The sequence below is a fragment of the Anomaloglossus baeobatrachus genome, chromosome 8, assembly GCF_048569485.1.
Source record: "Anomaloglossus baeobatrachus isolate aAnoBae1 chromosome 8, aAnoBae1.hap1, whole genome shotgun sequence".
Classification (NCBI taxonomy): Eukaryota; Metazoa; Chordata; class Amphibia; order Anura; family Aromobatidae; genus Anomaloglossus; species Anomaloglossus baeobatrachus.
The window spans coordinates 50,030,433-50,057,869 of NC_134360.1; the positions used below are offsets into that span (position 1 = coordinate 50,030,433).

Consider the following 27,437-nt stretch of genomic DNA (forward strand, 5'->3'; position numbering starts at 1 on the left):
TGATAAGTAATGTAATGTCTGTACACAGTGACTGCACTAGCAGAATAGTGAGTGCAGCTCTGGAGTATAATACAGGATGTAACTCAGGATCAATGCAGTAACATCAGAGATCATTGCTCACCTCTCTGGTTATCTTTACAGTAGTGTTTGGCACTTGTACATTTTAGGTCAATTATTAGGTGCTTATTGTTTTTACTACTAGGGTGGAAGATGTGGCAGCACTGAGTATTAGCACATATGAACAAAGCTGAGAATATTAATCATTTATGATATGTAGATTGTACCTGTGGCCCCATTAGTCACCATGCTGGGCACTGGATGATGGCCGGGGCCCTTGCGGTCTTTATATTTTCTATTTATTTGGAGCCTCATGGAGTATATACAGTGTATATGACGCCAGCAGCGGGATCACAGCAGTCACACTCGGGCGGCTCCTGTAGACATCATAGATGTGGCGCTCGGAGGAAGCTTCACTTGGCTTCTTCTTAAACACATGTGCACACTTGTGTCCCCCCGGGGGGATCGCAGCTCCTCTCTGCTTTGGCAGTCAGTATTTAATTGTGGGCTCGTATGCATGGAGTAACTGAGAAATGGCAAAATATGAAAGCTTCGGAGGGAAACATTGTTTTTCTTATTATCTTTGTCGTTCTCCGGGGAGTTGGGGGAATTCTATTGTAATGTGAGCGCCGCATTCATCTGTGACAGACGCCGGGCTTGTCCTGCGCCACCGCAGATAAGATGCTAACTGGATCCAAGCGATAAACAGCCGAGATCTCCCGGGGCCCCAGAGATGGCCATGGGCTAATGCGAAGGTTCATGGAGAAACGGGCTGCTCTGCAACGACATGCTGGAATAGGAGGCAGCGAAAAGGAAGAGATGACGGAGGCGAAAGGGATGAGGGGCGGAGGCCAAAGATACACCCAGGTTCTAAATTCCGAGCAATGCAAAGCTGTGCATAGGCGTCCCTTCACCTTGGCCAAATGATCAGTGCACTGCCTGAGCCCTGTAACTAAATATGCCTGGTCAAGATGGAGCGACTTGATAGTGCCCCCTTTGTACAAAAGACCCAGGGAACATACTGCAGCCCACCAGGGCTGGCACCCAGCACGTTCACACTTCCACTATACATGATGAGACGTCTGCATGCTAAATATGAATAAATAATGAATAGTGATGAGGGGGCACTACCATGCTCAGGTTCTCGGTCACAACTAGTGAGGAGCGGGCACTACCATGCTCGGGGGCTCGGTCATAACTAGTGATGAGCGGGCACTACCATGCTCGGGGGCTTGAGTTGAGCCCATCCGAGCATCCAACTGCTCGTTACGAGTACCGAGCCCCCGAGCATGGTAGTGCCCACTCATTACTAGTTACGAGTACAGAACACCCGAGCATGGTAGTGCCCGCTCATCACTAGTTACGAGTACCGAGCCCCCGAGCATGATAGTGCCCGCTCATTACTAGTTACGAGTACAGAACACCCGAGCATGGTAGTGCCCACTCATCACTAGTTACGAGCACTGGGAACCCGAACATGGTAGTGCCCGCTCATCACTAGTTACAAGTACATAGCACCCGAGCATGATAGTGCCCGCTCATCTCTAGTTACAAGTACTGAGCACCCGAGCATGATAATGCCCACTCATCACTAGTTACGAGTACAGAACACCCGAGCATGGTAGTGCCCGCTCATCACTAGTTACGAGCACTGGGAACCCGAACATGGTAGTGCCCGCTCATCACTAGTTACGAGTACAGAACACCCGAGCATGGTAGTGCCCGCTCATCACTAGTTGCGAGTACTGAGCACCCGAGCATGGTAGTGCCCGCTCATCACTAGTTACGAGTACAGAACACCCGAGCATGGTAGTGCCCGCTCATCACTAGTTACGAGTACAGAGCAAATGAGCATGGTAGTGCCCGCTCATCACTAGTTACGAGTACTGAGCATCTGAGCATGGTAGTGCCCACTCATCACTAGTTACGAGTACTGAGCACCCGAGCATGGCAGTGCCCACTCATCACTAGTTACGAGTACCGAGCACCCGAGCATTGTAGTGCACACTCATCACTAGTTACGAGTACCGAGCACCCGAGCATGGTAGTGCCCGTTCATCACTAGTTATGAGTACTGATCACCTGAACATGGTAGTGCCCGCTCATCACTAGTTACGAGTACCGAGCACCCGAGCATTGTAGTGCCCACTCATCACTAGTTACGAGTACAGAGCACCCGAGGATGGTAGTGCCCGCTCATCACTAGTTACGAGTACCGAGCACCCGAGCATGGTAGTGCCCACTCATCACTAGTTACGAGTACCGAGCACCCGAGCATGGTAGTGCCCACTCATCACTAGTTACGAGTACCGAGCACCCGAGCATGGTAGTGCCCGCTCATCACTAGTTACGAGTACCGAGCACCCGAGCATGGTAGTGCCCACTCATCACTAGTTACGAGTACCGAGCACCCGAGCATGGTAGTGCCCGCTCATCACTAGTTACGAGTACTGAGCACCCGAGCATGGTAGTGCCCGCTCATCACTAGTTACGAGTACCGAGCACCCGAGCATGGTAGTGCCCACTCATCACTAGTTACGAGTACCGAGCACCCGAGCATGGTAGTGCCCACTCATCACTAGTTACGAGTACCGAGCACCCGAGCATGGTAGTGCCCACTCATCACTAGTTACGAGTACCGAGCACCCGAGCATGGTAGTGCCCACTCATCACTAGTGATACACCTTAGATATGTATGGGGGCTGCTTTCCTTAGTGCCCACAGTTTCACAGAAGAACAAAGTGTGCCTCACTTAATTTCTGTTGTAATTAACAAGCCTAAAATAAGCTGAGCCTTTCTGGAGGAGTCTGGCTAAGTCTCAATTAATTGTGATAAAAGTCTGGCCCGCTGCGGAGCATGTCGTCAGCTACGCCGACTGTCACACAATGCAGCCGACCGATGCTTTGTATTAAAGGGCAGAGCCATTAAAATCTTGTTTGCATTTCAACACAGACTATTAAGTCTCGAATAAATGTAAAATTCACAAGAGAAGCGTCTCCGGAGCCCAGAATGGGATTCATTCATGAATCAGGGTCTCGTGTTATCACAGACAATGTTAATATTTGTACCTTCCTGAAAATACATAAACATCTAAAACACATCAATGTATCTGGGTCATCCTGAAACAAGCAGCGACGTGAGAAGCCCCTCACAAATCAGAGAAATGGCAGTACATATAATCTGTTATAGAGCAAGTCCACTGCAGAACATTGTTTTTATTTAGTTAAAAAAAGAAAACACAATCTACCATTACTGCTTTTATGGCTCTCTTTTTTTTCCTCATAAAGCAGTAATTCTACTGTATACTACAGATACAAAATAAACGTCTACCACCACTAGGGGGAGCTCCCTGTATACAGGGGTACATGATAAGATTCTGTCTGCAGCCACCACTAGGGGGAGCTCCCTGTATACAGAGGTACATGATAAGATTCTGTCTGCAGCCACCACTAGAGGGAGCTCCCTGTACACAGAGATACATGATAAGATTCTGTCTGCAGCCACCACTAGAGGGAGCTCCCTGTACACAGAGATACATGATAAGATTCTGTCTGCAGCCACCACTAGGGGGAGCTCCCTGTATACAGAGATACATGATAAGATTCTGTCTGCAGCCACCACTAGGGGGAGCTCCCTGTATACAGAGATACATGATAAGATTCTGTCTGCAGCCACCACTAGGGGGAGCTCCCTGTATACAGAGATACATGATAAGATTCTGTCTGCAGCCACCACTAGGGGGAGCTCCCTGTATACAGAGATACATGATAAGGTTCTGTCTGCAGCCACCACTAGGGGGAGCTCCCTGTATACAGAGATACATGATAAGATTCTGTCTGCAGTCACCACTAGAGGGAGCTCCCTGTATACAGAGATACATGATAAGATTCTGTCTGCAGCCACCACTAGGGGGAGCTCCCTGTATACAGAGATACATGATAAGATTCTGTCTGCAGCCACCACTAGGGGGAGCTCCCTGTATACAGAGATAAATTATAAGATTCTGTCTGCAGCCACCACTAGAGGGAGCTCCCTGTACACAGAGATACATGATAAGATTCTGTCTGCAGCCACCACTAGGGGGAGCTCCCTGTATACAGAGATACATGATAAGATTCTGTCTGCAGCCACCACTAGGGGGAGCTCCCTGTATACAGAGATACATGATAAGATTCTGTCTGCAGCCACCACTAGGGGGAGCTCCCTGTATACAGAGATACATGATAAGATTCTGTCTGCAGCCACCACTAGGGGGAGCTCCCTGTATACAGAGATACATGATAAGGTTCTGTCTGCAGCCACCACTAGGGGGAGCTCCCTGTATACAGAGATACATGATAAGATTCTGTCTGCAGTCACCACTAGAGGGAGCTCCCTGTATACAGAGATACATGATAAGATTCTGTCTGCAGCCACCACTAGGGGGAGCTCCCTGTACACAGAGATACATGATAAGATTCTGTCTGCAGCCACCACTAGGGGGAGCTCCCTGTATACAGAGATACATGATAAGATTCTGTCTGCAGCCACCACTAGGGGGAGCTCCCTGTATACAGAGATACATGATAAGGTTCTGTCTGCAGCCACCACTAGGGGGAGCTCCCTGTATACAGAGATACATAAGATTCTGTCTGCAGCCACCACTAGGGGGAGCTCCCTGTATACAGAGATACATAAGATTCTGTCTGCAGCCACCACTAGGAGGAGCTCCCTGTATACAGAGATATATGATGAGATTCTGTCTGCAGCCACCACTAGGGGGAGCTTCCTGTATACAGAGATACATGATGAGATTCTGTCTGCAGCCACCACTAGGGGGAGCTCCCTGTATACAGAGATACATGATGAGATTCTGTCTGCAGCCACCACTAGGGGGAGCTCCCTGTATACAGGGGTACATGATAAGATTCTGTCTGCAGCCTCCATTAGGGGGAGCTCCCTGTATACAGAAATACATGATAATATTCTGCCTGCAGCCACCACTAGGGGGCGCTCAATGTATACAGAGATACATGGTAAGATTCTGTCTGCAGCCACCACTAAGGGGAGCTCCCTGTATACAGAGATACATGATGAGATTCTGTCTGCAGTCACCACTAGGGGGTGCTCCCTGTATACAGAGATACATGATAATATTCTGCCTGCAGCCACCACTAGGGGGCGCTCCCTGTATACAGAGATACATGGTAAGATTCTGTCTGCAGCCACCACTAGGGGGAGCTCCCTGTATACAGAGATACATGATGAGATTCTGTCTGCAGTCACCACTAGGGGGAGCTCCTGTATACAGAGATACAGAAGATTCTGTCTGCAGCCACCACTAGGGGGAGCTCCCTGTATACAGAGATACACAAGATTCTGTCTGCAGCCACCACTAGGGGGTGCTCCCTGTATACAGAGATACTTGATAAGCTTTTGTCTGCAGCGACCAGAAGGGGGAACTCCCTGTATACAGAGATACATGATAAGATTGTGTCTGCAGTCATCACTTGTGGGAACTCCCTGTATACAGAGATGCATATAAAATTCTGTCTGCAGTCACCACTAGGGGCAGCTCCCTGCATACAGAGATACATGATAAGATTCTGTCTGCAGATACCACTAGGGGGAGCTCCCTGTATACAGAAATACATGATAAGATTCTGTCTGCAGCCACCACTAGGGGGAGCTCCCTGTATACAGAGATACATGATAAGATTCTGTCTGCAGCCACCACTAGGAGGAACTCCCTATATATAGAGATACATGATAAGATTCTTCCTGCAGCCACCACTAGAGGGAGCTCCCTGTATACAGAGATACATGATAAGATTCTGTCTGCAGCCACCACTAGGGGGAGCTCCCTGTATACAGAGATATATGATAAGATTCTGTCTGCAGCCACCACTAGGAGGAGCTCCCTGTATACAGAGATACATGATAAGATTCTGTCTGCAGTCACCACTAGGGGGAGCTCCCTGTATACAGAGATACGTGATAAGATTCTGTCTGCAGTCACCACTAGGGGGAGCTCCCTGTATACAGAGATACATGATAAGGTTCTGTCTGCAGTCACCACTAGGGGGAGCTCCCTGTATACAGAGATACATAAGATTCTGTCTACAGCCACCACTAGGGGGAGCTCCCTGTATACAGAGATACAAGATAATATTCTGTTGCAGCCACCACTAGGGGGAGCTCCCTGTATACAGAGATACATGATAAGATTCTGTCTGCAGTCACCACTAGGGGGAGCTCCCTGTATACAGAGATACATGATAAGAATCTGTCTTCAGTCACCACTAGGAGGCGCTCCCTGTATACAGAGATACATGATAAGATTCTGTCTGCAGCCACCACAAGGGGAAGCTCATTGCATACAGACATACATGATAATATTCAGTCTGCAGACACCACTAGAGGGAGCTCCCTATATACAGAGATACTAAGATTCTGTCTGCAGCCACCACTAGGGGGAGCTCCCTGTATACAGAGATACAAAGATTCTGTCTCCAGTCACCACTAGAGGGAGCTCCCTGTATACAGAGATACTAAGATTCTGTCTGCAGCCACCACTAGGGGGAACTCCCTGTATACAGAGATACTAAGATTCTGTCTCCAGTCACCACTAGGGGGAGCTCCCTGTATACAGAGATACTAAGATTCTGTCTGCAGCCACCACTAGGGGGAGCTCCCTGTATACAGGGATACATGATAAGATTCTGTCTGCGACCACCACTAGGGGGAGCTCCCTGTATACAGAGATACATAAGATTCTGTCTGCAGCCACCACTAGGGGGAGCTCCCTGTATACAGAGATACATGATAAGATTCTGTCTGCAGCCACCACTAGGGGGAGCTCCCTGTATACAGAGATACATGATAAGATTCTGTCTGCAGCCACCACTAGGGGGAGCTCCCTGTATATAGAGATACATGATAAGATGCTATCTGCAGCCACCACTAGGGGGAGCTCCCTGTATACAGAGATACATGTTAAGATTCTGCCTGGAGGTGGCAGGAGCTTTAGCAATTATCCTTAGGATGCACGGCTAGATATGGAATGATTGTTTTTGTTTCTGTGTGCTATCTGGTATTCCTCTATTTTACAGACGTATTGTACTGGTACACAGAGATACCTCTATATCTGCCAATGGATTTATGTATATCTATACATCAGAGGTAAAGTAAAACTCAAAATATTTTTTTCTTAAAACTTAAAAAAAAGTGAAAAACAGGTCTTCACTCACACACTATCTGTACAGTATATTCAGAGGTTTGGGTTTTTTCCCCCCTTCCTTAATGTTTTCCTTATTGTTGTTGCGCTGCATTCCCTGCCTCAGCTTTTTTACAGTCTATGTGATGTGATAGCTGTAAGGTATTGTTGTCGGGAAGCCTGAGGTCATGTGAACCTTCCCTGATTGATGCAATCTTCTGTATTGTGCCAAAAAAGAGGAACGTATAGTATTTCTGTCAGTTTGCACAAATCAAATCATCAATAATATAGTTATTATAAAATTATAATAATAATAAAATAGTTCGAATTAACCCAATTTCCTAACATTTGACTAGCAATAAAGAGATGACCGCATCCCTAGCTTGTATTATGTTGCACCTTGTGCACATTTTATTATACTGTCCCCAATGTATATGTGGAGCCTAATGGGACCCAGACACCATGCAGTAGTGCCCCTTCCCTGTCAGTGTCCTCCCCTGCTCTGTATATAGGGACGGCTTCAGCTGACGTCTCTGCTTCTTATTTCTTGAATTCATTCTGTAATGATCAGTGCCGGCCCCGCTGCTGCTCTGACATAGTACCTCCATGTTTGTATCAATGTCCTGTTCCTGTGTCCCCTCCATGGGGCGACTCCGGGTTCAGGGGCGCTCCCGCAGGGACGGAGGATGCAGAAGACTTTGCTTCCCTCAGTTAGCTACTTAAGCAGAACACTTTACAAATCAAGTGATTAACATGCAATTACTGCGTTACTGCTCCTCGCCTTGGTCCTTTCTTGCATTATGGAAATGAGTTGTGACCTTATCCATTTAGCATAATTAATCAACATAAATGATCCCATCAAAGAGGCCTCATTATAAAACTCGCCTGGCGTCACTCACTGTCCTCTGTGCTAATGATGTGGATATTATGTAAACACTTTCTGTATGTATCCACTTACCAGTATACAATGTAACAATACTGAACAATGCAGATCATACAAGCTACAATCCCCCGAATAGCCAGTGTACTGCCCTCCCGTCCAGTGTACTGCCCTCCCGTCCAGTGTACTGCCCTCCCGTCCAGTGTACGGCCCTCCCGTCCAGTGTACGGCCCTCCCGTCCAGTGTACGGCCCTCCCGTCCAGTGTACGGCCCTCCCGTCCAGTGTACGGCCCTCCCGTCCAGTGTACTGCCCTCCCGTCCAGTGTACTGCCCTCCCGTCCAGTGTACGGCCCTCCCGTCCAGTGTACGGCCCTCCCGTCCAGTGTACGGCCCTCCCGTCCAGGGTACGGCCCTCCCGTCCAGCGTACGGCCCTCCCGTCCAGCGTACGGCCCTCCCGTCCAGCGTACCGCCCTCCCGTCCAGCGTACGGCCCTCCCGTCCAGCGTGCGGCCCTCCCGTCCAGTGTGCGGCCCTCTCATCCAGTGTACGGCCCTGCCGTCCAGTCTACTGCCCTCCCATCCAGTGTACTACATTCCAATCCAGCGTACGGCCCTCTCATCCAGCGTACGGCCCTCTCATCCAGCGTACGGCCCTCTCATCCAGCGTACGGCCCTCCCGTCCAGCGTACGGCCCTCCCGTCCAGCGTACGGCCCTCCCGTCCAGCGTACGGCCCTCCCGTCCAGCGTACGGCCCTCCCGTCCAGCGTACTGCCCTCCCGTCCAGCGTACGGCCCTCCCGTCCAGCGTACTGCCCTCCCGTCCAGCGTACTGCCCTCCCGTCCAGCGTACGGCCCTCCCGTCCAGCGTACGGCCCTCCCGTCCAGCGTACGGCCCTCCCGTCCAGCGTACGGCCCTCCCGTCCAGCGTACGGCCCTCCCGTCCAGCGTACGGCCCTCCCGTCCAGCGTACGGCCCTCCCGTCCAGCGTACGGCCCTCCCGTCCAGCGTACGGCCCTCCCGTCCAGTGTACGGCCCTCCCGTCCAGTGTACTGCCCTCCCGTCCAGTGTACTGCCCTCCCGTCCAGTCTACTGCCCTCCCGTCCAGTCTACTGCCCTCCCATCCAATGTACTGCATTCCAATCCAGCGTACGGCCCTCTCATCCAGTGTACTGCCCTCCCATCCAGTGTACTGCCCTCCCGTCCAGTGTACGGCCCTCCCGTCCAGTGTACGGCCCTCCCGTCCAGTGTACGGCCCTCCCGTCCAGTGTACGGCCCTCCCGTCCAGTGTACTGCCCTGCCGTCCAGTGTACTGCCCTGCCGTCCAGTGTACTGCATTCCAATCCAGCGTACGGCCCTCTCATCCAGTGTACGGCCCTCTCATCCAGCGTACGGCCCTCCCATACAGCGTACGGCCCTCCCATCCAGCGTACGGCCCTCCCATCCAGCGTACGGCCCTCCCATCCAGCGTACGGCCCTCCCATCCAGCGTACGGCCCTCCCATCCAGCGTACGGCCCTCCCATCCAGCGTACAGCCCTCCCATCCAGCGTACAGCCCTCCCATCCAGCGTACTGCCCTCCCATCCAGCGTACTGCCCTCCCATCCAGCGTACTGCCATCCCATCCAGTGGACAGACCCTCCATCCAGTGTACTGCCCTCCCATCCAGTGTACTGCCCTCCCATCCAGTGCACAGCCCTCCCATCCAGTGGACAGAACCTCCATCCAGTGTACTGCCCTCCCGTCCAGTGTACTGCCCTCCCATCCAGTGTACTGCCCTCCCATCCAGTGTACTGCCCTCCCATCCAGTGTACTGCCCTCCCATCCAGTGTACTGCCCTCCCATCCAGTGTACTGCACTCCCATCCAGTGTACTGAACTCCCATCCAGTGTACTATACCATTTTTCAGTGTACAGAACGTCCTTCCAGTGTACCACACCTCCACAGAGCAATTTATATATAGAAAATAGGTGATGTCACAGCTCACCTCCTCTTCCTTCTGTATAATGACTGATATATACAGTAGATACCACAGGATCCACCATTCTAAATAGGTGATTTCTCAGCTCACCTCCTCCTCCTCCTCTTCCTGTACACTGACTGATTAAACTTCTATATATAGAGTAGATAACACAGGATCTATCATTCACAATAGGTGATGTCTCTGTTCACCTCCTCCCCCCCGAACATTGAGTGATTAAACCTCTATAAACAGAAGATACCACAGGATCCACCATTCTTGATAGGTGATATCTCAGCTCACCTCCTCCTCATTCTGTATATTGACTGATTGCATCTCTATATACAGTAGATACCACAGGATCCATCATTCACAATAGGTGATGTCACAGCTCACCTCCTCCCCCTCCTGAACAATGACTGCTAACACCACTATACACAGTAGATAACACAGGATTCACCATTCACAATAGCTGATGTCACAACTCACCTCCTTCTCCTCCTGAACGATGACTGATAACACCACTATATACAGCAGATGACACACATGATTCATCATTCACAACAAGTGATATCACAGCTCACCTCTTTCCCTCCCTGTACAATGACTTATAATTCCTTAATATACAGTAGATAACACAGAATGCACCATTCATAATGAGTGATGTTGCAGCTCACCCCCTTCATCTTCTGCCTCTCATATTGCTAAAAACCTCCCTAAGGCCTCTTTCACACGTCTGTGAAAAACTATGTACGTTTTGCACGGACATGTAACAGGTGCGTACGGCCCTCCGTGTGCCGTGATTTTGGAACATGAATGTTCTCCGTGTGCTATCCGTGATAATACGCGGAGAACAGGAACTTTATGCTCACCTGTCCTGGTCGCTGCAGTCCATGGTGCTGATGTCTCATGCGCTGCTGCTGCTGCTTCCGGTCCTCGGTGCAGTGAATATGCAATGAGCATAATGAGCGGGGGTCGGAAGCAAGTGACAGCAGCGGCAGAGACAGGAGGGCAGGAGAAGTTGAGCGTAGAAATTAATTTTATTTCACAGAAACGTGTTTTTCTCTGGTGCGTGTCACACTGATGTCACATGGAGCACACCCGTGCTGCCGGAGAAAAACTGACATGTCTAAGTGTGGCGCACCCAGACACCCGTATGCTCCACACAAACACACAGTCCATTTGAAAGCATGCACGTGTGCGCAAACCCATTGATTTTAATGGGTCTACGTATGTCAGGGTCTACGTATGTCAGGGTCTACGTATGTCAGGGTCTACGCATGTCAGAGTCTCCAGTGCGTGTGAAAACAGACCTCACACGTAACGGACACATGGATGTGTGAAAGAGGCCTAAGGCTGTGTGCACACAGTGCGTTTTTGATGCAGACTTGGTGCAGATTTTGGCACAAATCTGTATGTCTATCCTTATCCCAGCAAAGTGAATGAGAATTCTGAATTGCTGTGCACATGTTGCTTATTTTTTCCTTGCGGATTTAATGTAGAAAATAATCTGCGGCGTGTCAGTTATTGGTGCCTTTTTTCCTGTGTTTTTTAGCCTTTCCACCCATTGGCTTCATTAAGTATAACGCATGGCACAATAAATGCATGCTTTTTTTGTGCGTTTTTTTCTGCCAAAAGGGGCAGATTTGATGCATCAAATTTCTGCACCAAATCTGTAACGTGTGCACACATAGCCTAAGAGGGTTTGGATAGTTCTGCTGAATATGAATCTGCATTATGGCAGGTGAATGTGAGATGCCGCTGTTTTCTTTTTATGCCTTTGCACCGTTTTTTCTTCTAAGGCCTTGTGCACATGTTGTGGGGATTTTTTATGCATCTTTTGGTGCACCCAAATCTTTATCTCTATTCTTGGCACGGTGGCTCAGTGGTTAGCACGGCAGTCTTGTGGTGGCTCAGTGGTTAGCACTGCGGTCTAGTGGTGGCTCAGTGGTTAGCACTGCAGTCTTGTGGTGGCTCAGTGGTTAGCACTGAAGTCTTGCAGCGCTGGGGTCCTGGGTTCAAATCCTACTAAGGACACCATCTGCAAGGAGTTTGTATGTTCTCCCTGTGTTTGCGTGGGTTTCCTCCGGGTTCCTCCCACACTTTAAAACATACAGTTAGGGATTCTAGATTGTGAGCCCCAATGGGGACAGTGTTGCCAATGTATGTAAAGCGCTGCAGAATTAATAGCGCTATATAAATGAATAAATATATAATTATTCTTATGCCTGCAAAGTCAATGAGAATGCTGAATTTCTGTGCTAAAGTTGCTTCTTTTTTCCTTGCAGTTTTGAGTGCAGAAAATAATCTGCAGCATGTCTATTCTTGGTGTATTTTTTCCTGAATTTTTTTGCACTTCCAGCCATTAAATTTCCCACATCTAATATATAAAGCTGAACGTGTGTGTGTGTGTGCGTGCGTGCGTGCGTGCGTGTGTGTGTGTGTGTCCGGGATTGGCATCTGCACCGTCGCAGCTACAGCCACAAAATTTTGCACACTCACACGTCTGGACCCGTTTTGCCCCTATCTACATAATGGGGAAAAAGTGAAACGAAAAGTGTGTCCACACCGTCGCATTTACAATCACAAAATTTTGCACAGACACCTCATGTGACCCAGGGAATGTCGTAGACTATGTTTTGACAGGAAAATTTAACCCCGCGCTTTACAGTTACTCTCCAAAAAACATGCCTTCAGTAAAGTAAATGGAGCCTGATACTACAGGTTATTAGTAGGAGCTGTGATTGGTTGCTATAAGAACAAAAGACATTCATAGTATAAGAAGCTTATGTGTGAGGTAATAAGATGTTGGTGGGGAGACGGATAGAGAGAGACAGAGAGATAGAGACAGACAGAAAAAGAGACAGACAGAGACAGACGGTGAAAAAGACAGACAGAGACAGACGGGGAAAGAGACAGACAGAGACAGACCTGGAAAGAGACAGACCTGGAAAGAGACAGATGGGGAAAGAGACAGACAGACATGCAGACAGGGAATGAGGAGACAGCCAGAGAGACAGACAAAGATAGATGGGGAAAGACACAGACCTTGATAGAGACAGACGGGGAAAGAGACAGAGAAATAGAGACAGACAAAGACACACAGACAGAGAAAGAGACAGACAGGAAAAGACACAGACAAAGAGACGGGGAGACAGACAGGGAAAGAGACAGACCTGGGAAAGAGACAGACCTGGGAAAGAGACAGACCTGGAAAGAGACAGATGGGGAAAGAAATAGAGAGATAGAGACAGACAAAGAAAGAGACAGAGACAGGCAAACCTGGAAGAGACAGACCTGGAAAGAGACAGACCTGGAAAGAGACAGACCTGGAAAGAGACAGACCTGGAAAGAGACAGACCTGGAAAGAGACAGACCTGGAAGGAGACAGACCTGGAAGGAGACAGACGGGGAAGGAGACAGACGGGGAAAGAGACAGACGGGGAAAGAGACAGACGGGGAAAGAGACAGACGGGGAAAGAGACAGACGGGGAAAGAGACAAACCTGGAAAGAGACAGATGGGGCACATTACTTGGCCAATTTAGTTAAATCTCTGTGGAATATCTGTGGTGTTGAAATATATGTTGGGAAATGCTTCTATTAGCTTAGTTTTTGCCTTTTAATAATTACATTTCTATCTATTTGTTTTGTGGTGTTTGTGTGCAGAATACATTTTTGTTAATACATTCTATTTTGTTAACAGCAGTTATTAACCCGGGCGAAGCTGGGTAGTACAGCTAGTATGACAAAAAAACGCACCAAAAATGAATGGTGTTTTTGGTGCGCTTTTCTGCCACAAGGTGAAGTTTTTGGTGCAGAAAATTTCTGCAACAAAAAACTCAGCATGTGCACTGTGTTTTTCCATGCACTTTTTTTTCTTGCAGATTTTAATCAATATTGCATGGAAAAACACATCCTAGCAAAGCCTGAGAATCCTAAAGTGCTGTGCCCATGTTGCAGATTTTTTTCTTGTAGATTTTGGTGCAGAAAAAACTGCACAAAACAATTGACGTGTCAATTCTTTCTCCATTTTTTCCAGCATTTTCCCAATCTCAATGCATAACAAAAACGCCAGAAAAATGCACAAAAACACTTTTTTTAAGCAGCGGTTTTCCTGCCAAGAGATGCTGTTTAAGGAGCAAAAAAAAAATTTGCAACATGGGAACATACCCTAATATGGGTATATGCACACGCTGCGATTTTCACTGAATTTTTTGGTGCAGTTTTGTTGTCTGCAAGTTCTCGCTTTTGACTTCCCAGCAAAGTCTATGAGAAGTCAGATTTGCTGTGCACACATTTATTTGTCAAAACCTTGTGACAAAAAAGAAGCAGCATGTTCATTCTTTGTGCGTTTTTGTCACGTTTTGCACCCATTGAAATTAATGAGGGTATGAAAAATACATGGTACCAAAATGGTGCGTTGTACTGGCGTTTTTGTCACTAAAAACGCAGGTCTGTCTCTCCTGCAGGGGTGTTTTTGAGGTTAATAAAGTGGTGAAAGAGGGTGGCTTTTTTGTATTTTATTTCAAATAAAGGATTTTTGGGTGTTTGTGGTTATTTTCACTTACAGATTAGCGATGTGGGGTGTCTCGTAGACGCCTGCCATCACTAATCTAGGACTTAGTGACTGCTGTGGGCTGTTATTAACTCCTTATTACCCCGATTGCCACCGCACCAGGGCAACGGAAATAGCTGGGTCCTTCTATCTATGCATCCATCTATCTATGTATCCTTCTGTATATGTATCCGTCTATCTATCTATGTATCCTTCTGTCTATCTATGCATCCTTCTATCTATCTATGCATCCTTCTAGCTATCTCTGTATCCTTCTGTCTATCTATGCATCCTTCTATCTCTCTATGCATCCTTCTGTCTATCTATGCATCATTCTATCTATGCATCCTTCAATCTATGCATCCCTCTATCTATCTATGTATCCTTCTATCTATGTATCCGTCTATCTATCTATGTATCCGTCTATCTATGATCCGTCTATCTATCTATGCATCCTTCTATCTATCTCTGTATCCTTCTGTCTATCTAGGTATCCTTCTGTCTATCTATGTATCCTTCTGTCTATCTATGCATCCTTCTATCTCTCTATGCATCCTTCTATCTATCTATGCATCATTATATCTATGCATCCTTCAATCTATGCATCCTTCTATCTATCTATGTATCCTTCTATCTATGTATCCGTCTATCTATGCATCCTTCTATCTATCTATGCATCCTTCTATCTATCTATGCATCCTTCTATCTATCTATGTATCCTTCTATCTATCTATGCATCCTTCTATCTATCTATGCATCCTTCTATCTATCTATGTATCCTTCTATCTATGTATCCGTCTATCTATCTATGTATCCGTCTATCTATCTATGTATCCCTCTATCTATGCATCCTTCTATCTATCTATGCATCCTTCTATCTATCTATGCATCCTTCTATCTATCTATGTATCCTTCTATCTATGTATCCGTCTATCTATCTATGTATCCGTCTATCTATCTATGTATCCTTCTATCTATCTATGTATCCTACTATCTATCTATGTATCCTTCTATCTATCTATGTATCCTTCTATCTATGTATCCTTCTGTCTATCTATCTATGTATCCTTCTATCTATCTATCTATGTATCCTATCTATGTATCCTTCTATCTATCTATGTATCCTTCTATCTATCTATCTATCTATCTATGTATCCTACTATCTATCTATGCATCCTTCTATCTATCTATGTATCCTTCTGTCTATCTATGTATCCTTCTGTCTATCTATCTATGTATCCTTCTATCTATCTATCTATGTATCCTTCTATCTATCTATCTATCTATCTATGTATCCTTCTATCTATCTATGTATCCTTCTATCTATCTATGTATCCTTCTATCTATCTATGTATCCTTCTATCTATCTATGTATCCTTCTATCTATGTATCCTATCTATCTATGTATCCTTCTATCTATGTAACCTTCTATCTATCTATGTATCCTTCTATCTATGTATCCTATCTATCTATGTATCCTTCTATCTATGTAACCTTCTATCTATCTATGTATCCATCTATCTATCTATGTATCCTTCTGTCTATCTATGTATCCTTCTGTCTATCTATCTATGTATCCTTCTATCTATCTATCTATCTATCTATGTATCCTTCTATCTATCTATGTATCCTTCTATCTATCTATGTATCCTTCTATCTATCTATGTATCCTTCTATCTATCTATGTATCCTTCTATCTATGTATCCTATCTATCTATGTATCCTTCTATCTATGTAACCTTCTATCTATCTATGTATCCTTCTATCTATGTATCCTTCTATCTATGTAACCTTCTATCTATCTATGTATCCATCTATCTATCTATGTATCCTTCTATCTATCTATGTATCCTTCTGTCTATCTATCCATCCATCTATCTATCTATGTATCCTTCTGTCTATCTATCCATCCATCTATCTATCAATTATCCTATCATTGCCTTTAGGGGCACTTTGCACACTACGACATCACAGCTGCGATGTCGGTGGGGTCAAATCGAAAGTGACGCACATCCGGCGTCACAGTCGACATCGTAGTGTGTAAATCCTTTTTGATACGATTAAGGAGCGCAAAAATGTCCAAATCGTATGATCGGTGTAGCGTCGATCATTTCCATAATTTCGGAAGGACCGATGTTATGATGTTGTTCCTCGTTTCTGCGGCAGCGCACATCGCTGTGTGAGAAGCTGCAGGAGCGAGGAACATCTCCTTACCTGCGTCCTGCGGCTCACGCCGGCTATGCGGAAGGACGGAGGTGGGCGGGATGTTTACGTCCCGCTCATCTCCGCCCCTCCGCTCCTATTGGCCGCCTGCTGTGTGACGTCACTGTGACGCCACACGACCCGCCCCCTTAATAAGGAGGCGGGTCGCCGGCCAGAGCGACGTCGCAGGACAGGTGAGTGCATGTGAAGCTGCCGTAGCGATAATGTTCGCTACGGCAGCTATCACAAGATATCGCTGCTGCAACGGGGGCGGGGATTATCGCGCTCGGCATCGCAGCATCGGCTTGCGATGTCGTAGTGTGCAAAGTGCGCCTTAGACTGGTCACATCTGTTACAATTGTATCCAGTTTACACGACCCATCAGCCAAACACAACACCCCTCCTTCCTACTCTGATCGTTTACTACAATGCATCAAATCGTTGGCTAAATCCTGTGTGTCGGGGAATAGATGACATTTTAACAAACTTTTAGAACACTTTATTTTCAGTATTCAGTTTGTATAGGATTCTTGCCTCCAGATGTAAAGAAAGAGGTTCCTGTTCACTGACAGCAAGCAGAGACCTTGAAAATGGTGAGGACTTTTCTTAGTGGGATATTTACTTATTATGCCTGATGTTCCCTTAGGAATCTTTACTCAAAGAAATAAGTCAGTTCGGAGTTCCCCTTTAGTTGTGGCTTCGGGTCAGGAAACATCAAGGCTGCAATGTTTTCCGCTGCTAATTTACAAAGCCGGTGGCCACTTGTCATTCACCCGCTCTCATTACGGCAGCGTCAGAACCGGGCGACCCAGTGTTTTCCAGTGACATTTTAAGCCCTTGAGATAAATTGGATTCATTAATATTCCTATTAGCCCCGTGGCCTGCGCAGAGCAGCGCTCCTCAAAACGCTTCCTCTTTCAAGTCACCGGAGCCAAGGTTTCCCCGTGAACGCCGCTCCCCCTCCCCCCACCTTCTTAGGCTTTGTAAATGACAGGCGTATTTTCAAGCCTTAAAACAAATCGTCTGTTGCGTTCTCCGGAGCAGATGCTTCATATTAGATGATGAAACGGTGACATTAAACGCGTCTCTTCTAATTTCGCTCTGATTCATTAGCATGTAACAACAACAGAGACGACACTGCGGGATAATTAACGGGGGCGAGACGCCTCCCCCATCAGACAGGTAACAGCTTTACCTGTCCGGACCACCGCAGGGCAACCACATGGTGGGTCATGGCCACCATCCACCGGTAACACCAGGTGCCATATTGTCAGGTGGCCACATAAACATCTCCTATGTTGGCTTTCAACCAAGTGGAAAAGATTTTTTAAAAAAAAGTGCAATTGCATGATGGTTTTTGGGATATTTTATTCACCTTGTTCACTATATGGTAAAACTGATGTGTGGGTTTGATGTCTCAGGTCGGTGCGAGTTCGTAGACACCAAATATGTATAGTTTTACTTTTATCCAAGGGGTTAAAAAAAAATTCAGAAGGTTCTCCAAAAAAGTGGCGTACTTTTTTGCGCTATTTTCCGCAACCAATAGCGTTCTCATTTTACGGGATCTCTGGCTCAGTGATGGTTTATTTTTTGTGTCTCAAGCTGATGTTTCTAATGGTACCACTTTTGTGCCGATGCTACGTTTTGATCGCCTGTTATTGCATTTTGCACAAAATGTGCGGTGACCAAAAAAATCTAATTTTAGCTTCTGGAATTTTTTTGCCGCTACGTCGTTTACAGATCAGATTGATTGATTTTATATTTTGATAGATCGGGCATTTCTGAATGCGGAGATACCAAATGTGTGTAAATCTGTTATCTTTTTAACTCTTTAATTTTCAATAAGGGTAATTTGAACTTTTAGGTTTTTTTTTAATTTTTTTAAAACTTTTTTTTATTTTACTAGTTCCCTTAGAGGACTATAAGGATCAGCAGTCTGATCACTCATTCATTTCTGTAGATCAGAGCTGCACAGCTGTGATCACCAGAAATACTCACCTCTTGTTACAAGCAGCACTTGGCCGGGTGAAACAGGAAGTGAGTTATGTGAGCTACAGGAGTCATCACATGACCCTGTGCTACCATGACAACCATAGGCTCACAGTGATCACGTCACAGCGCCACTGATAGAGCTGGGTGAGTGAATATTTACCACGGTGGGGATTTAAATCACGCTGTCACATTTTGACAGCGCGATTTAAGGGGTTAACAGGCACGGGTGGATGGCAGATTCACCTGTGCCTGCGAGGCACACGTCAGCTGTTTAAATCAGCTGACATGTGCGCGGATTGCCGCCGGCTGCCGGCAGCAGCCACCGGTGATTACATCTATATGGCTTAGGAGTAGGACATAATGTTACGGCCAGCGGTCGTTAAGGGGTTAAAGAGAATCTGTCACCAGGTTTTTGCTACCTAATCTGAGAGCAGCATAACGTAGAGACAGAGATCCTATTTCCAGCAATCACTTACTGAGCTGCTTAGTGTAGTTTTGATAACATCACTGTTTAATTAGCAGTAGATTATCATTACAGGACTACTTGGTGTGCTGCAGGTAGTCCAGCATATTCATGATCTCTGTATAACTGCTAGATCTGCATCAGAGAAAACATTGATTTTATCAAAATGGCAGCAAACAGCTCAGTAAGTGACACATCGCTGGAATCAGGGTCTCTGTCTCTATATTATGCCGCTCTCAGATGAGGGAGCAAAAATCTGGTGACAGATTCCTTTTAAATTAGTAGCATTGCACTTAGATACAATTTGGGGTGCTCTTACGTAATGTGGTTTGCTTAGGTAATAATGGGGTGCTCCTAGGTAAAAACGGGGTGCTCTTAAGTAAGAAAGGGGTGATCCTAGGTAAGAAAGGGGTCTTAGATAAGATCTTAGATAAGAATGGGGTGCTCCCAGGTAATAATATGGTGCTCCTACGTAAGAATGTGGTGATGCTAGATAACAATTGGGTGCTCTTAACCAAGAATGGGGCGCACCTAGATAATAATGTAGTGCTCCTAAGTAATAATGGGGTGCTCCTAGGTAATAATGGGGTGCTCCTAGGTAATAATGGGGTGCTCCTAGGTAAGAATGGGATGCTCTTGGGTAAGAATGGGGTGATCCTAGGTAAGAATACAGTGCTCTTAGGTAAGAATGGGGTGCTCTAACGAAAGAATGGGGTGATCCAAAGAATTAGGTGCTCCTAGGTAAAAAGGGGGTGCTCTTAGGTAAGAATGAGGTACTCTTACATAAGAATGGGGTGCTCCTAAGTAAGAATGGGGTGCTCCTAAGTAAGAATGGGGTGCTCCTAAGTAAGAATGGGGTGCTGTTAGGTAAGAATGAGGTGCTGTTAGGTAAGAATGAGGTGCTGTTAGGTAAGAATGAGGTGCTATTTAGTAATAATGGGGTGCTCTTGGGTAATAATTGGGTGCTCCTATGTAAAAACGGAGTGCTCCTATGTAAGAATGGAGTGCTACTAGGTAAGAATGGGGGGATCCTTGGTAAGAATGGGGTGATGGGCAGCACGGTGGCTCAGTGGTTAGCAACATCTGCAATGAGTATGTAAATAAATATTATTATTATTATTATCATCATCTTAGGTAAAAATTGGGTGCTTTTAGGTAAGAATGAGGTGCTCCTAGGTAATAATGGAGTGCTCTTAGGTAAGAACAGGGTGCTCTGAGTAAGAATAGGGTGCTCATAGATAAGAATAGGGTGATCCTAAGTTAGAATGGAATGGGTGCTCTTAGTTAAGAATGGGGTGCTCTTAGGTAATAATGGGGTGCTACTAGGTAAAACTGGAGTGGTTCTAGGTAAGAATGGGGTGTTACTAGGTAAGAATGGGGCGCTCCTAGGTATGAATAGGGCGCTACCAGGTAATAATGGGGCACTACTAGGTAATAATGGGGCGCTGCTAGGTAAGAAGAGCATGATGCTAGGTAAGAATTGGTGCCTCATGAGGTGCCAATACAGCTTTCATAATGTAACACTGACGGCCCATGTAGGGGTAGCGAGCGTGGTTAGTAAACACACTGGACCACAGGGGGGACCAGGGCTTACCCTTTAGTGGGAGGGGCTTAACTAAGTGCCTACCACAAGGTGGATGTCAGGTACCACTCCCATGGCAGTGATTGGGACTTTGGCAGTTGACCCCCAGGACAGGTGATGGACTCAGGTGCAGGCAGGATGACTGAGGCAAACAGGCAGGTGGGTACAGACAGATATGGTGGGCATGGGAGGGAGTTAGGTATTGGAAGGCAGGTACAAGTGACAGACATGGGGATAATGGGACAGGAGCTTAGGACCTGACGACTAACTAGGTAGCAGGATGGATACTGACTGACAAACTAAAGGCATTGCGAGGGCACCTCCTCTAATGGGAGGGTGCCTTAAATACACAGTGGCTCTCAGCCACCATCTTTAAGAGGAGGGCCAGTGCATGCATGCGCATACTAGGCTGGTTCACAGGGAGCCTGTGCCATGTAAACAGGTCTCGAGTGGAGAGGGAGGCAGACCAGCACATGGGCTTGCCGTGGAGCTGCGGGAGAGGATGCAACCCGGCGGCGGCGGTAGTAAGTCGGCATCCCTGCAGGGACACTGACGCTACACATATAATACCATATGGACCCTATGTATATGGATCCTGCCAGAGTGGTTCACCAAATGTGTCTAATTAATAATCCTCTCGATTTCTCTAGTTCGCCCTACTGAAGGTCACCATCAGTTTATGGTATTTTCCTCTATCACCCCAGTGCACTTAGCACATTTTCATGGAAATCTGATATTTGAGATTCGAGACTGAATGAAGCCGAGATGTTCAACAAAAACTGCCTGATGAAGCTTTTTCCCCCCTCTGAGAACTGTGAATATATTACAGAACGTCCTTGAGAGACGGCGCTCGCCATCGTCTTCGCCCGGTGACACAATGTTGCCGTGACCTCACTCTCTTCCCTCTTGGACTTTTGATATTTCCATCAGACAGTTGGCACCGAGGAACACCCACCAATTAGACAGCGAGAATTAATTATTAAAATGAGAGGCGCAAGGGTCATGGCCCCCAATTCGAGCTATGGAAAATTCATCCGGGCCGCCGTCCTCGTTGCACTTGGTCGTTACTCATGGTCCGCTCTCATATTTGTGTTTTACGGCACCCGAAGCTTTCAGATACGTTGCCCTCTCCATGCTGCACGACTAATGAAATGAACTTTGAATTTTGTACCAAAGTAGAACAAGTCTCCATAGAAACCGCTACGCAGAAGCTCATTGTAGTTTTTTCCATTTGTCGATGCAGCGCGATGTGCTCGCCCCCCCATCATAGCTCAGCGGCCTTCATTATGTGCGAAACTGCCTGTCCCCGGCAAACCTCGTTCTGCAGACATGAAGGGACAGACAAAACGTCCTGACTTACCTTCGATGGTGGCACGCTTGGGCAGGATGGTGATGGCACCTTCTGCCACGTCTTCAAGGTGACTGATTGGACCAAATTTGGAGCCCCAGCTGTCCGACCCTACCCAGATGAAGTGTCCCACTTTATCGGCTCTCTCTACTGCAGCCAAAACCTGTCTGGGAAAGATGAACAAGCCATGTAACAGCCGTAATAACCCCGCACAGAGCAAATGTCAAGCATGCATACATCAGTAGGATAAGCCATAAGTAAGTGGTCAGTGTCCGACTTGACTACCAAGAGCTCTACAACACCAAACCAAAGGCGACACTATTGGCTTCACTTAAGAAACACCAGGTCAGCCCCTTGACTAATAGGCTGTCACGATTCCTCTATGCAGAGCATCTTGCACACAGGTGATGCTCTGCCGCGCCTTCCTGAACTACAGAGCCGGCAGTGACATGTTTCCTTTGTGCATCTTGCATTAGGAGATGCTCTGCTGTGTTTCTTTGAGCACTAGCTGACAGATTGTTTTGCAGCACAGGTTTCCATGCAGGTTCTGGGAGGTGCTGATTACTCAGGTGTTTCATCTTTCTGGTAATTGCTCTGCTTCATTCAGCATACTCTCCCAGAACCTTGCCAGTAGTACTCTCTGGTTCTGGAGTTGTGCTGTTGGCTTGTGTTTGTGCTTGTGTTCTGATCTAAGTTTTCTTACCCCAGACTGTTTATTGACTCCTCTCTGCCAGCTCCCTGTTCTTGTCGTTACCTCCTGGCTTCTGACCATTTACCTGACCACGTCTCTGTCTGCTCCCTGAATCTAATTCGTACTCTCCTGGAATTCTGACCCTCGGCCTGTGACTTAACTGCGTTTCTGCTTGCTCTCTGTGTCCTGACGTGTGCTCCAGTTTCCTGAGACCAGCATGGCTGACTACCCATCCATCTATAGTATTTGTAAGTAGCGACTAGCATCACATAGGCCAACTTGATTTCTCCCAACGAAAGCTAAAGCAAGATGATAGCACCAAAGGGGTATATTGCTCTAGATGGGGCACTGCAACCCGCTCACTTATATTACCAACAATAATATGCTTCAATGTTATGTTCTCCTCACAAACCTTCTGTCACGCATGTGTCACGGTTGACAGACAGTCCTGTGGTGTCCGGCTGTAGAAGGTCGTAGCATTTGGTAACACAAACTGCTCCCTGACATTCTAGTCTTTCTGCTGTGGTGTAAATAGTATCCTATATATCTTCTCTGCTCGGGGTTAATCCCTTTACTTTTAGGACCCTGCGGATTTCCTCACCTTTCAGCTGTTTATCATCATCACTTCCCCTTGTGTCCTTAATCCCCCCAGTTCCCCCTGGTGTTTGCTGGTGATTGAGTTAAATTACTATACAGTTTGAGTGCAAGCAGTCACCTTGTATTCATCTGGAGAAACATTGTTTTTTGCTGTTCCACTTCCTGAGTCTTCTTGGAGATATGTTGCTTGTTCACTTCCCCTTTTTTGGGCTTCCTGTGTTTTCTTTAGAGCTTAGATGGGTTGACTAAGCGCTCATCCCATCTGTTGCTTACCTACGGTCCAGTTCAGGGTCAGCCAGGATCAGGTATCTTGCTTGGCGAATAGGTGCAGAACCTATCTAGGGTGGTCAAGGTCAGCCAGGGCCAGGTATCCTGCTCAGCGCATAGGTGGGGAACCTATCTAGGGTGATAAGGGTTAGCCAGGGCCAGGTATACTGCTCAGCGTATAGGTGCGGAACCTAACTAAAGGGGGCTTTACACGCTGCGACATCGCTAATGCGGAGTCGTTGGGGTCACGGAAATTGTGACGCACATCCGGCCGCATTAGCGATGTTGCTGCGTATGACACCGATGAGCGATTTTGCATCGTTGCAAAAACGTGCAAAATCGCTCATCGGTGACATGGGGGTCCATTCTCGATTATCGTTACTGCAGCAGTAACGATGTAGTTCGTCGCTCCTGCGGCAGCACACATCGCTCCGTGTGACACCGCAGGAACGAGGAACCTCTCCTTACCTGCGTCCCGGCCGCTATGAGGAAGGAAGGAGGTGGGTGGGATGTTCCGGCCACTCATCTCCGCCCCTCCGCTTCTATTGGGCGGCCGCTCAGTGACGTCGCTGTGACGCCACACGGACCGCCCCCTTAGAAAGGAGGCGGTTCGCCGGTCACAGCGACGTCGCCGGGCAGGTAAGTATGTGTGACGGGTATGCGCGATGTTGTGCGGCACGGGCAGCGATTTGCCCATGTCGCACAACAGATGGGGGCGGGTACCCACGCTAGCGATATCGGGACCGATATCGCAGCGTGTAAAGTAGCCTTAAGGCGATCATGGTCAACCACGGCCAGGTATCTTGCACAGCACATAGGTGCGGAACCTATCTAGGGTTGTAAGAGGAGCCAGCGGAAGGTTGGATCATGGGTCACCATCTCCCCCTTCCCTAGACACAGGGTTTCCCTCTTGCCTTCCCTCCCTTTTTGCCATTTACTTGGTATTTCCCCATATGTAGAGTGATGGCTTCATCTTTGGTGATATTTCATCATCAGTGATGTTCTTTCACAGTTGACTGAGACATTACAACCCATAAGATAAGAATTAGTAACCTAGTGTTAGGTATCATAGGTATGTCCTTAGGGGGTGAGACAGGACACCATTGCTTGACTGGTTACTTTACATCTTTGGGTATTAATTGTATACATAGATTTTTGGTGGAAAGAGTCATTGAAGACCATGTAGTGAGTGTGGGTGGTCATAGCTTTAGCCCACCCCACCGATGAGATCACTAGTCCAAGCTTCCGCATATATCCAGTCTAAAGCATGGCTTGGCAAAACTTGGATTGGTCCTCCAACATGGTCATCCCTTATTTAGGTCTGCACTCGATACTCTATTGCGGGTGTCACATGGGACGCTCTATCGTACGATTGCACGAGCGATCGTACCCGCCCCCGTCGTTTGTGCGTCACGAGCAATTTGTTGCCCATGGCGCACAAAGTCATTAAGCCCGTCACACGTACTTACCTCCCAGACGACCTCGCTGTGGGCTGCGAACATCCTCTTCCTGAAGGGGGAGGGACGTTTGGCGTCACAGTGACGTCACACAGCCGCCGTCCAATACAAGCGGAGGGGTGGAGATGAGCGAGACGTAAACATCCCGCCCACCGGCGGGACGCAGGTAAGCTGCAGTTCATCGTTCTCGGGGTGTCACACGGAGCAATATGTGCTGCCTCGGGAACGATGAACAACCGGAGCACAGAAGGAGGAACGACTTTTTGATAATGAGCGACGTGTCAACGAGCAACGATAAGGTGAGTATTTTTGCTCGTTCACCGTCGCTCGTAGCTGTCACACGCTACGATATGTCTAACGATGTCGGATGTGCGTCACTAACGACGTGACCCCGCCGACATATCGCCCGATATATCGTAGCGTGTGAGGCCCGCATAAGTCTTCTTCTCCTTTCCTTGGTCTTCTACATTCAGGTATCCACTAAATCTTCTAGCCTCCCCTTCAATCAGCAGAGTATGCTTTAAGGGTGTCACAATGAAGAGTGGAGATGGATGCCCTTAGCTGTTGATCGATGACAGCTGCAACGTCGGCCACCAAGGAAGCCACCCTCATTTCTTCCTCAGTCTCCAAGCAGCACGGTGACATCATCCACCATCTTTGATCCTGCAAGGAAACGGACCGGTTGCGAATGATCTACATCTTGGCAGGGTAGAAGGCAAGAAAGTTGGGTGGATAATGCTATTATTGACTTCCAAACCTCCATCGACAAGTGCTGCATAGACCGGTGCACAGTGCTGCATAGACCGGTGCACAGTGCTGCATAGACCGGTGCACAGTGCTGCATAGACCGGTGCACAGTGCTGCATAGACCGGTGCACAGTGCTGCATAGACCGGTGCACAGTGCTGCATAGACCGGTGCACAGTGCTGCATAGACCGGTGCACAGTGCTGCATAGACCGGTGCACAGTGCTGCATAGACCGCTGCACAGTGCTGCATAGACCGCTGCACAGTGCTGCATAGACCGGTGCACAGTGCTGCATAGACCGCTGCACAGTGCTGCATAGACCGGTGCACAGTGCTGCATAGACCGGTGCACAGTGCTGCATAGACCGGTGCACAATGATCTTGCCGCTTATCAACCATTTTGCAAGCCGGTTGTGACACGTAGAAGATATAAAGCGAATGTGCAATGTGAGAGCTCAGAAGATGAAAGATACAATGCAGCAAGGAGACGGGGAATAGACTGCAAGCAAAATAGCTGCTAATTGCACCTGTCTGTAGATTACTAATGATCCTCGTATTTTCAGCAGATGGAATTGATTTAATGATTCAGAAGGTTTCACGAGCCTTCACTTTGTCTGAAATGTCAGATATTAATTTTCCTTAGAACATGACAAGATCCTGCGAAACATACACCGTATCCGCATCAATTCCACCCAATCTGTCCATTACCTGATATCATTGTCGTCAACGGCGAAGACAACCACGGCCCGCGCCTGAGGCGTCTCCAGCAGCTGCTTCACCAGCTTGTCGTAATCACTGGATTTCCGATCGTTCGGTATTTTCAAAGACTGAGCGATACAAAGTCCTCCTGAAAAAGAGAAAAGACGCAAAACAGTTAGAAAGGCCAAATAATTAAGAGAATGAACTATATTATAGAAGATAGTTACATTCCATTCTTGTATATAGGGGGCAGTATTATAGCAGTTATATTCTTGTACATAGGAGCAGTATTATAGTAATTCCATTCTTGTACATAGGGGGCAGTATTATAGTAGTTATATTCTTGTACATAGGAGCAGTATTATAGTAGTAATATTCTTGTACATATGGGGCAGTATTATAGCAGTTATATTCTTGTACATAGGAGCAGTATTATAGTAATTACATTCTTGTACATAGGGGGCAGTATTTTAGTAGTTATATTCTTGTACATAGGGGCAGTATTATAGTAGTTATATTCTTATACATAGGGGCAGTATTATAGTAGTTATACTCTTGTACATAAGGGGCAGTATTATAGCAGTTATATTCTTGTACATAGGAGCAGTATTATAGTAATTACATTCTTGTACATAGGGGGCAGTATTATAGCAGTTACATTCTTGTACATAGGGGCAGTATTATAGTAGTTATATTCTCGTGCATAGAGGGCAGTATTATAGTAGTTATATTCTTGTACATAGGGGGCAGT

At 47.0% G+C, this 27,437-nt stretch overlaps 1 protein-coding gene across 1 annotated transcript in view; it reads right to left on the minus strand.

Moving 5' to 3' along the window:
* The window catches only part of GRM7 (glutamate metabotropic receptor 7), a 519,969-nt gene that overhangs the window by 235,859 nt on the left and 256,673 nt on the right, over window positions 1-27,437 (minus strand). The window contains exons 3-4 of the mRNA XM_075321597.1: window positions 26,696-26,834; window positions 22,242-22,396 (exon numbers count right to left, since the gene is read on the minus strand). Coding sequence (XP_075177712.1) covers window positions 22,242-22,396; window positions 26,696-26,834 — 294 coding nt within the window. The remainder of the gene's footprint in view (window positions 1-22,241; window positions 22,397-26,695; window positions 26,835-27,437) is intronic.